This window comes from Osmia bicornis, chromosome 9 (assembly GCF_907164935.1).
Source record: "Osmia bicornis bicornis chromosome 9, iOsmBic2.1, whole genome shotgun sequence".
NCBI classification, from domain to species: Eukaryota; Metazoa; Arthropoda; class Insecta; order Hymenoptera; family Megachilidae; genus Osmia; species Osmia bicornis.
The window spans coordinates 8,706,865-8,719,415 of record NC_060224.1 but is presented as its reverse complement, the minus strand read 5'-3'; the positions used below and the strand labels follow the sequence as shown (position 1 = coordinate 8,719,415).

Genomic DNA, 12,551 nt, shown 5'->3' with positions numbered 1-12,551 from the left:
CAATATTCAGAATGGAATTTTCAAATGGGCACTGTAAATAGTGTAAGCACTGGCTGTTGTGTATATTAACTGTATGTATACTGGCATCACCCGATTTTTAATTCACATTTTTGATTGAAATTTTTGACTGATTTAACTAAAAAATAGTATTGTGCAATTAACATTTATATACAAAGTGGTACTGGAATTATTATATGTATACTTTGTACATGAATGATTATCAGCACCTTTTTTAATGATTTGAGATATTTTAAATCCACGATATTTCCTGAAATCTATTAATTATCGTAATTATGTTTATCAATAAAATAAAAAGAAAATGCATTTTAATCAAAATATTATTTTAGAGCTTGGTGAACCGTGCCAACCTTCCGATAACGCTGTTATCGAGTATTCGGAATGTCGAAATGGCAGGTGGCATTGTGAAATAGAAAGAGTTGCTACTGAAGACAATAGAGAATGTGCAAAAGGTATGCAATATTAGAACTATAAATAAGTAGTCACATTTAGATTACGTTAACAACGATATACTTTCGGATAAAATGGCTGCCGCACTAACAATAAGTGATTTTGGATCACCACTTTAAAGCTGCGTACACATGGGTTACTTACAAAGAGAGGGCCCCAAGTGTGAAGCTGACTTTTTGATGAGCCTTTGCACAATGATAGTGCTTGAAAAACTGACGCTAATGATATCCGGTTTTGGGCGTAGACGGTTATTAGTTTATGAGATATTTAATGTTAAAGTTATTACCCTGCTTATGCTCTGAAGTATTGGAAGTACTTTCAACAAGGATGGTGCCATAACGGGTAAAACTTCGGCCTCGCGGTAGGTGGATGATTTTTGTCGCGAGTTCAAATCCCGTTGAACAGATTTTTTCAACATGTTACAATATTTCACTTTTTCCTTCTTTAGGTTTCGCATTTTTTTATAAAAACTACCTTCTCGGTTCACGTATAACTTATATTCAAAACAATAATTAAATAAAATTGTTTAAAAATATAAAAAATTGTTCAAAAATATTTATTAATCAATTATAATAGCAAAAATGTATATTTATTTAAAAAAAAAAAAGGAAAAAGTGAAATATTGCAACACGTTGAAAAAATCTGTCCAACGGGATTTGAACCCACGACAAAAAACATCCACCTACTGAGAGGCCGACGCCTCACCGGTTACACCGCAATCCTCCTTGCTGGAAAGATTTTCTATACTTCAGACCATAAGCAGGATAATAACTTTAACATTAAATATCTCATAAACTAATAACCGTCGACGCCCAAAACCGGGTATCATTAACTTCCGTTTTTCAAGCTCTGTCATTGTGCAAAAGTTCATCAAAAAGTCAGCGTCACACTTGGGGTCCTCTCCTTGTTAGCCTTGTTACTGAAACTCGTTGCTTCATATTTTGGTAACGAGGTTCGGTGTGAAATTCGTTTCTAAATCTATTAACTGTTACTTACGCTTGTTACTCTCCACTCGTACTTATTTATTTGGTTACTTCCTTTGGAGCGAGTAATTATTCCAACAGTGCACGAAACAGCCGAACTAAGAAATAAGTAACGGTATACAGTTACAAGACATAGTCCACATTTGTTACCATGACCTGCTGGCTAGGTAACAGGTCGCGGTAACAAATGTGTATGCAGCTTTACACGTTCAAATCTGGGCTATTAGGACTTTGATTGTGAAAAAGTTTCAATCCAAAATTAACACAGAAAAGCAGTATTTTTTTCTTATTAAATATAACATCAATAATTGATAAACTGTATTATTAAAGTTCGTTTATGCTTTTTAATTTGATTAAACGGTTGAAAAATGATGAAAATACTAAGTGGTTTTAATTAAACGATCAGGGATTATAGGTATACTTCCGAAAGGCCCCACCACCCCAGGATAACCAAACTTCGGATTTATAGTAATTGAGGGACGAGAAATCGAATGAGACCATTTTCAGAACTGGCAAATAAACCGTTCTCGAGATATACAGGGTATTCTAAAAGTGCGGAAACCCCCTATTACCTCGATAAGAACGCATTTTCACGGAAAATGACTAACCTAACCTAGGTTAGGGTTAGGGTTAGGGTTAGGGTTAGGGTAAGGGTTAGTCGTTTTGTGTGGAAATGAGTTCTTATCAAGATAATATGGGGTTTCCGCACTTTTAGAATACCCTGTATATCTCGAGAACGGTTTATTTGCCAGTTCTGAAAATGGTCTCATTCGATTTCTCGTCCCTCAATTACTATGAATCCGAAACTTGGTTGTCCTGGGGTGATGGGGCCTTTCGGAAGTTTCCCCGGGATTATATTTATAAATTGTTGCTTTTTTATTTTATATACAGAAAATGTGTAATACGTCGTCGTACATATGATATAATTGATAAGGATTAATTACTCAACTTAAGAAAAATAATAATTTTACATATCACATTATTAGTATAATATTAACGCTATTCAAATTAATTTTTTAAATAATTAATAATCTTTGGATAGCATTGAATAAATAATTACGTTTTGCATTTGTTATAGCAATTAGAAGATACGCGTATTCTTGTCAATCAGATATACAGTGTTATATTTTTGGGCCGGATGCGATTTGTTACAATGAAGAATGTGTTTGTAACGAAAATTCTCGATTTGATGAAGCTGAATTATTCTGTTGGATAAAGAAAAGAATTGGTGAAGAATGTCAACAAGAAGTAGATTGCTATCTTAGTGATAACACTACTAAATTATCTTGCACAAAAAACATATGTTCATGTCCAAATGGAACTATTCCGAATTCCAAAAAAACAGCTTGCGTCGAAACTTCAGCAGGTAGGAAATTAAAATTTCATCAAAATAAGAATTTTTCGGTCCTAATATACACAAATTTTCATAGTTAAAATTAAATAATTAATAAGTTTAATAATTGGCCTTACTAGGTAAGGACCAGGGTAGGTCTGCCTTCTTTAAAAACCTAGACTTGCCTCTCCTAAAACATCTAGACCTTTACCATTCTAATTTTTAGATTTCAAAATTATAAACCTCGAAAATTTCAGAATTCCAGAATTTCAAAATTCCAGATTTCCAAAATTATAAAATTTAAAAATTTCTAAGGGACCTGGTCCACCTTAGAAGAATAATTAAAAAATGGACTTACGCCATTTACCAGTACCATTTCAAATCCATAAAAGCCCGGAAAACACTCAAATTTAAAATACATAAGTACTCTTTCTGAATATGAATATCATAATCATTACGCAATTTTCTAAGTGTTTGTCCAAAAAGCGTGAATTACTTCCCCATATTTCATTGCTAGCCCGTTAGAGATCTTACTGTCACTCCAGTAAATCCTGAAATGCACTGAATTAATTTGTGGAGTATCGGGTACGGTGGGCTTCTTCTGGAAAATAGTGATGTAAGCAAAGGAGGCTCTTGCATAGTGCCTTTGTTTTTTTTTAATTGAACATTTATTTTTCAAAAGTCGGAGTAACTTCAATTATTAAAATAATTTTTATTGTTGCCATATTTTCGCGCTACTTTTCAAATATAGAGAAGCGCGAAAAAATATTCAAATTTAAATTGGTAATTAAGAAGGCGTAGTACTAGAGGTACCGAATTAATTTGTAAAGGGAATGATACTAATCATTAGTAACTAATGTAAGATGGGGTAGAAATATGAGATACCAAAGTTTTAACCCGTACGCAGTATTAACACTTTTAACAATTATTGTACATCAAGTATTAAAACGAATAAAATACTCTCCAATAACAATTATTCTTGATAGGTATCATTGTTTTGTTTAACGTGCATTTTACCTTTTTGCCGTAATAGAAAGTTTCTACTCCTGCTTCTTGAAGTGTTTACTTTGGTTTATTTTGTGAGTTTTAAAAAAGCAAAACGGATAAGTTATATTATAATAATCATGGTATTAGTAGGGGATATTTGAAGCGTTTGTGTTTTGGTTATGAAAAACAATCACAGATGACAAACGGCAGATAATAATTGATTCGTAGCTATATGAGACAGTTTTATATTACTACTACAAATAGTAAAATAAAAATATGAACATGTAAAATGTGCATATTTTGCGATAAAAGATTTTCCAGAGATTGTAAAGGCGAATTATGGATTTAATGCCTATCATGTCATTTATGGTGTGACCCGGATTGTAACGTGGGTGCACTCTATATCGGGGTGATTTTCGCAATACAAGCTTGTTGGGCGTCAGCCATTCGCTGTGGCAATCGAAATCAAAAAAGGGAAAAAGGGGGTGTTAGGGCGTTTACAGTGGATGGGTTTTCGGGCTCTTACGTCCGTACAGTTTCGCGGGGGAGTACGCTGGGAGGACTATTATGGGAGGGGAGGAACACAGAAGGGAACTTTGAGGGCAGGAAAAGGGCTCTCGAGAAGACGCGGAAATACCGAACGCGGAAGGCGAAATACGCGGACGAGAAGGTGTCGTTATCACCTCAAACTTTAACAATTAATAATCGGAAAGCTTACCAAGATCGCTGTCCAGCACTCACACAATCTCTCGCAATCTTTCTATCACACTCTTTATAACTCTCTTAACGCTTTCTGAAATCTCTATATAACGATAGCCTAGTCGCGTATCCCGTCGCGGGATATTTTGGGGAGGGGATGGGTCTAGGAAGGGGGCCTCTTCCGGCAACGGGCTGAATCGATTATCGATCTTCGATATACCGGTGATCGGGGTTGATGGGGCTGACGGACATCCTTCAATGACAGGTGGGCTGAGGTCTTCGGGCTCGGCGACAGCTGACTCCGGGTGGACGTTTGCGTAAGCCTTTGGGCAGCTTCATCGGAATTTTTGGAAGTCCCACGTTGCTCCTTGTTCGCTGGAGGGATGGGTATCTGTCGCCGGCCTCGAAGCTCCTGTTGAGGGTGGTCCTCGTTGGGTCAGTCCGTCGCCTCCATCGGCCCGACACCGGCGGGCAGGGAGAAAGGGGTAAGGTGAGGGAAGGGTTATGGGTTATCGTTAGGGCCCCCCAAGGTCCAGGGCCCCCCCCATAAGACAATTTTGCGTCTAAGAATGCAAATCTAAATTAGTTATACAAGCTTTAATGTTAATTTTATTTATTTGAGATACTTTTTTTATGTCATACATTGTATATGTGAAGGGGCCCTTTTTCGGAGCTCGCCTCGGACCCCCGAAATTTCAGAGCCGGCCCTGCACGTATTATTGAGTGTCTTTATAATTAGAAAAGTTCACCATATTCGATAGTGTACTCCTAATACTAATAACAATATTATTTTAAAAATTTATAATGTTTCTGTTGAATTTACTGCCAGGACTTGGAAAGAGATGCGAGAAAGATAATCAATGCGTTACAAAAAATGCAGCATGCGTGAACGAAACTTGTGCTTGTGAAACTTATTACTACGAATTAGATAACGAATGTGTGTCAGGTAATTTTTTATTTTCAATTGTATAGTTATAATTGACAGTATTCTTTTATTCCTATGCACAGTGCAATCGAAGATTCTACTAAAAATTTATTTCTAAAGGTATCAATTCTAATTGCACTAATGACGAGGAGTGTAAACCAGAAAATTCAAAGTGTCTCTCAAATGTTTGCAGTTGTGTAGAAGGATACGTAGCTCCATCGGTCAACTTGTGTAAACCAGGTAAGAAATAAGTTCTATGCAACAACAGTTATAACAAAATATTGTGCAAATTTGTGAAAAAATAAAGATGTATGTAAGTACTATATCAGAAAACTGATGATTGAAAACAGAAAACATTAGCTATGAAATTAATTGTGCAATACGCAGAGATCACACACGTATTTTAATTAATTATTAATCAAGAATAAAAATAAAAGGTGCCTTCAAGTCTCCTATTTTTAATTTTTGTCCGCACCGAATTAAAAAGTCCTTTTTCATCAATCTCAACTATTGAGAAATTTAATTTTAAAAATAAACAAAAATTTTCTTATTTAAATATCATTTATAATAGTTGTTCAGTTGGTTTTGGTTTAAAATGATTTTGTAGTTTCGTATTAGATCTGAAAATTTTTATATTTTATTTCGAATGTAAACAATTGTAATCACTTCAATCAGTACATCAGGAATAAATTATCGTTAAGTGCATTATATTTGATAAGCTATAACATATAGTCGTGTACAAATATTATTTATGTATAACAACTACAGCAGTAAAATTACAAATTCAATTATTCTCTTTTTATTTAGTTGCATCGTTTGGTAAACCATGCGAGGAGGACATTCAGTGTTTCGCTGGTGTATCAGATAGTATTTGTTTAAACAAAAATAATTCGACTGAAGACTCAATATGTGGTTGTCCTGAAGGATATCATCTCAAATTGAATGGATGTTTTAAACGTAAAGGTACGAACAGAACTTGTACACTTACAGTCAAATTAGATTTCCCTAGGGAAAATGGTAATAGCGTGAACTGTGAAAAATCCTGCTAGTGAATTTGCATGCCATTTTTCTCTTACTAGGAGGCTGCATGCGCGTGCGCAGGTGACATTATAGCTGGGGTGCATTACACACACGAAGGAGTTCCTAGCTGTAACGTCATTTATGTACGCACACGTAAACTTCTAGTAATAACAAATCCAACAAAAGTACATCTCTGCCTCGTAGGCATTCTTGGGGAAAATAACAATGTAGAAAATTAGTTTTTGTCCGTCCCAGGTGGCGGTTCCGCGGGAAGTGACATTGGATGGTAGGAGGTCCCTTATACAGAGTGTTCGACAACAGGTGGGAGATTTTTTAAGGGGTGATTCTAGGGATCAAAATAAGACGAAAATCAAGAATGACGAAACAGCATTTGCGGCTTTGTTTTCTAGTAATTAACGTTTAAAAATTCAAGTAAAAGGCGCCGAAAACCTGCAATCTGCCTGGCACCGACGACTGAACGTCAGATCAGCAGGGGTGGGTACAGTCATAACCAAGAATCGTTCAATAGTAGAAACTTACCTCGTGCTATTCTGTTTCTCGGTACCCCACCATTCGGCTTCGTTTCTTGGTTATGACTGTACCGACCCCTGCTCAGCTGACGTTCGGTCGTCGGTGCTGAGCGGATTGCAGGTTTCTGGCACTTTTTACTCGAATTTGGAAAACAAAGCCGTAAACGCTATTTCGTTATTCTTGATTTTCGACTTATTTTGATCCCTAGAATCACCCCTTAAAATATTGCCCACCTGTTGTCGAACACCCTGTATGTAGGTCTGTGGCCTACCACCTTTTGGGTATAAACATTTACGCGGGAAAATTTAACTTAATATTTATGTTATTATTCATACTTCTCAGTTATATGCTAAAATTTATAATATACAATAATTAAAAGTTGTTATTTTTTCTAGTATATTTTTATTAATATCGTAAAAATAAAGATTTTAAGAACTCGTACTTTCCCCATATCATCATTTTCCCTATGAAAGACTGATTTGATTGCAAGTGTAATAATGCACATTAAGGTTATGAAAAACTAATTTCTAAGATCATACCTTTGGTAAATCGACCAAAAGTATTCGATCTACCTCCTTAAATAGATCAGACTTAATAAACCAAACCGCGATTGTAAAATCCTGACGTTTAATACTTAGAACATCTCTGATCTCAATGATTATTTAATATGTTGTCTAGGTTATCACCCTAAATACTGTTGTAAAGGTTTTACTTGTCGGTCGTTGTTTTTAAAGAGTTATGAATAAAAGAAGGTCGAAAAATATAAGTATTAAAGATGTAATATTGAGGATAACATTCTATACTTTTTATAGACATTGTATTTATCTTTACTAATAATTTCTACGAACAAATTATATTAGCCTAACTTACTCTAACTTAACAAATTGTGAAATGTTAGGTTAAGTTTAATCAACCTTAGATTTCAATTTTGAATTCGATCTAATAATTAAAAAGTTGTCAAAGTTATTATTTATTTTAATTAAAATGTCCTTTATATGAGGCGTACCAAGATCTTCGTGAGTAATTGCATACTGAATTTTGTGGTAAAATCTTGCAAGCATGTTAATTAATCAGAATATTCTTATCAACATAATTGTTTCAGTCCTTGGTATGAAATGTGATAATCTGGGGGAATGTTATCTGGATGCCAACAAAAATCGAGCGGTCTGCAAGAATGGGATTTGCTCATGCGATTGGAATTACATCGAAGGAAACAAAACTATGTGTAGATTACATGAAGAGTATAATATCCACAACCATAATAGTAAGTAACCTTAACTTAAATTCAATTAAACATTTAACCTTTGTGTACCGTTCGGATTAAATTGATCTAAAATGGAAATTCTGATAAATTTAAATAAATATAACTAAATATTTGTTTGTCTGAACGCGTTCGTTACCGAGAATCGGGTCGGTCGCTATACGTCGTAACGTTGAAACATTACCGACCGAGCACGCGATATCGCGTGATGGAATATTTAACGTTAGCAATCAAGTATGCAATGTCAAAGGAACGGTTTGTTCAACTATTTTGAAAATAACATATTTCCGCTTCTGGGAAATAATCCTTGGACGGCGCGGCGCGGCGGACCATGGAGAGAGTCCTAATTTTAATTTAATTTTTTGCTTCATATTATTTTCATTTCCTAACTTTTACACTATTCCTTTAAAAATTATTCTTCCAATATATAAAACTCGTTCGTTTAAAATTTATACATTTAACCTTGTACATATATATATGTTTTATAAGTTTGGGTCACGATTGACCTAGTCAAGATTGATGGAGTTAATATTACTTTGAACGGAGCACAAGAGTTAGGTAATAAACTATAAACGCATTTATATTTACTAAACTAGATCTTTTAAATGCTTCTTATTCAATTGTCTAGTTTTTCAACATTTAAATGAAATAAAAATGAGCTCCATTCAAAACAATTTTGCATAAGCACAGATGGTATATTTATTAAAAGTAATTAGCATTGAAATGGTTAGGTTAGGTTTGGTTGGATTTGATTTTCAACGATGCAGGAGAAATAAGAGGTCGAAAGTTTAAACACTGTTTTTTTTTGGTCTGCTTGTGAAATTCTTTTATGCGGCAGAAGTAATGTGCTTGCAATTACCTCCTTACTGCTCGCATGCCCTCCTCAATGTTGTATTGCAATTTTTACGATTGCAAAGCACGATAAAGAATGTCTGCAAAGCGACGAAACCCATTTGAACTAAACCTCTTCACAGAACATGGGACAAAAAACCAAGCGGTTTCTTTGAAACTATGATTTTTCTCTTATTCTTCCTCTGGTATTTTCGTTTTATACCTCTTTTTAGTGCTGTGTATGCATTTCTAATTCCGTGAAATGTCAAAGCTAAATAGGACATGCATTTAACAATGCGTTTATACTACTGCATAAATCAAGATTTATTATAATATCAGAGAACTCAAGGTGGTTGATTAATATTAGAGTAAATTAGTCAACATCACTGTCTTCATGTTTCTTATTTTGTATTATAGGATTAATTTTTATAAGAATGTATACAGTAAAATGTATTCATCGTTTATTAATTTATTTTTCTATTTTATATTTAATTTAACAGCAAGTGTGCTTGTAGTTCTAAACTGGTGTATGTGTAATTGTTAGTTTAAAAGTTGTGCAAGATTATCAATTTGATTTTTTCGCACCAAATTCTTTCTTTCTTTCAATTTTAAATTTTTATTATCGAAATTTTCTAAAACAACTTTATATTCTCAACTAAAAAGATAATACAGGGGGTGAAGTGTCTAAAAACATAAAGGGTACTGATAGGGAATATAGTTACTTTCAAGTATCGGTAGTTACTGGTCATATTTTGGGTAGCTATCTGCTTAATAACTAGTTACTTAAATTATTAGAAAGTAATTAAAAAAATTCTCCAAAATAATACTTTTTTTCTTTGAGATATATTGTCAAGAACGTACTTTTCTTTACTCTTAGTTACTTTATTGAAAGTAACTAACTAGTTACTTTGTTCCCCATCTCTAATAAAAAGCAATATGTAATCTTTTCTGGATCCATTCCTAACCTTGTTCCAAAAAATGTTAAACCTTATTATTAATAAGTTTTATTTTCTTATTTTATAATTAATATGTTATTAATTTCATTTAACTCAACTGCACCACTTTTTTCAGGTAGCAGTATTGCAAATGTTTCGACGTGGCTGCTTTCACTACTATTATTGATAAGTTGTTTATTTAATCGTTGAATATATTACATAAGGTACTTATCTCAAATCAGAAGGAATGTTATGTTTAAATATATTGTATGTATATCTCTGTTTTGTTTTTATAATAAATGTACAAAATATAAATATAATGTAATTATAAAATTTAGTTTTCAACTCAAACAACATAATTAATTAGAATTATTGCAGTGTGGTAAGATGTAAAAATTTATTGATCATAACTGTATGTCTTTAAACAAAACAAAAGTATATTCCAGTAAAATTTAATTAACAGAATTTTATCAACAAATTAATAACCGAGAATGTTATTAGGTAGACAAGGGTATTATTTAAACTATAAAATAAAACTAAATAAACGAATGCTATCAGGATAACTATTGATAATATATTTATTAACAGTTTTATCTTTTTTTTAGATGTTCTTTACTAAATAACTTATTGACATACAAATCTTTGTACTTCGAATCAAAGAGCCATAGATTCATTTCACATTGTTTAGATACTTTAATTGATAGAAGTTTATGTTATTTCTTTTTTAAAGCTTCAGAATATTTACAGTGCTTTTTATACCGGGCGAAACTAAGTAATATTCCGCACTTTTATAGAAAAGTCAATAAAATTAATATTTTTTGAAAATACTTAAATTTTCTTTTGAAAGCATAATACGCGTTGGTTTCTCTTCACAGATACTCTGAGTTTATAAAATAAAACATAATAAAATATGTTAGAAGATTTTCGGTAAAACTTTCCGTTGTGTGTAATTGTTGCAGTATTGAATGAATCGATTCTAGATTTACAACTTTAAATTGAATTGAGTTAAAGGAATTAGGTTTCGATTCCGCGAAGCAAGAATCTAATCCTTCTCGGTTTTAACGGACGCGAGCAAACGGGGGGCGGACTACAACGGTAATAATAATGCCTAACAGCAGACAACGTACTGTACGGTTAGGCGATATCTCGAAGAGGACTTAAACACCCCATTTTGCAGAGTTTCTTTGTTGTAGAGATTTTCCGTAAATGAATCGTACTGACGCGTACTGAACCTTTTTAGACTTTAACTATTATAGATCCGAGGTGCCTTCGCCGCCAACCTTTTATAATATCGGTAGTCGGTAACCGATCCTAATTAAGTGCATCCACCAAAGGTCGCGTATCGAGAGGTCGCGAGACCTCCGGACGTGTCAAAACACGATCGTCGAAATCGGCAGTTATAATAAAGACTTCCCGACGCCAACACGTGTGATTCTTTTAGCGTAACCTTAGAACCCTTAGTGCCGTTACTACACTTTTTATACCCAAAAATTGGAGTAAAAAGAGTGGTGGAATGGAATCTACGCGCCCTTGCTTCGCGTTAGTCTCAAATTTTCTAGAAAACTGACTATACTGGCTGTATACATCCAACTCCAAACAAGAAAATTTCAGAGACGGCAGCTTTAAACGAAGAAATATTAGTCTTTTCTTTGGCTTATTTTTCAGTGTGAGACCACATCCTGCCCAGTTACACCACACGTTTTATACACTCTCTATTTTTTTTTATTCCAGATTAGATCGATTTATCATACCACTCTGTATTGAAAGTATACTACATAAAATAATATATGGTACTGTGAAACTTTTGCTTCTTTTTGCAAAACATAAACACTTCATTGTTAATAAATATATTGAAAATATTTCTTGTCTCCTATCATTAAAATTTTTTGCTTCACCTTTTTCCAGCGTTCCTAATTCGAAATATTATATTATCTTTAAAAATTAAATTTTTAATAATAGGAGCAACCCGATTCTGGATGGCTGACTTTAATGAAGTAGGTTTCTTTCATTCAACAAATTATTCGTCAAATAAGGGGAGTAAAATAACAGAACTACGATAACGTTAAATAAATCTTACTTTAAAAAAAACTTTTTAAACAATAAGATCCATTATGTTAAAAATAATTCGACGTGTGTAATATTTTGTTTTATTTATTTATTATGTACTTTAATGTTTAACTCATAATATTTTAAAGAAACTGTGGTGAACTTGTACAAAAGTTCAAAAGACTTGCGTGGCCGGCTGCCTAAAGGCAGCCGGAATATTAATATGGCCTAATCTAACCCAGATGTATAAGTAACGTAAAAAATTGTACCTCTACACCGTTGGATAGATCATGAAAAATCGAAGCGAAAAGTTCTGTAGCATTTTTCGATGGGATCAGTAGTTTAATCATATTTTGTTGTTGAAAATTGAAAAATTGACCAATCAGCGCGCAGCTTGAGTGGCAAGACCCGCGGAGTAGGAGACTAGCCTCCGCTGAGCGTCATGCGCCGCATGCGCCGAGAGTCGAATGGAGACGGAATTAATTAATTATTTAAATAATTCAAACGTTGTTTAGTCCCGTAATTGTTCACC

At 33.6% G+C, this 12,551-nt stretch overlaps 1 protein-coding gene across 1 annotated transcript in view; it reads left to right on the top strand.

Annotated features, from left to right (window-relative positions):
- LOC114880683 (prion-like-(Q/N-rich) domain-bearing protein 25) overlaps nt 1–10,212 on the top strand; it is a 28,264-nt gene extending 18,052 nt beyond the window's left edge. The window contains exons 8-14 of the mRNA XM_029196957.2: nt 348–470; nt 2,530–2,817; nt 5,300–5,416; nt 5,516–5,635; nt 6,203–6,358; nt 8,049–8,210; nt 10,110–10,212. Coding sequence (XP_029052790.2) covers nt 348–470; nt 2,530–2,817; nt 5,300–5,416; nt 5,516–5,635; nt 6,203–6,358; nt 8,049–8,210; nt 10,110–10,183 — 1,040 coding nt within the window. The 3' untranslated portion in view covers nt 10,184–10,212. The remainder of the gene's footprint in view (nt 1–347; nt 471–2,529; nt 2,818–5,299; nt 5,417–5,515; nt 5,636–6,202; nt 6,359–8,048; nt 8,211–10,109) is intronic.
- The last annotated feature ends 2,339 nt before the right edge of the window (nt 10,213–12,551 follow it).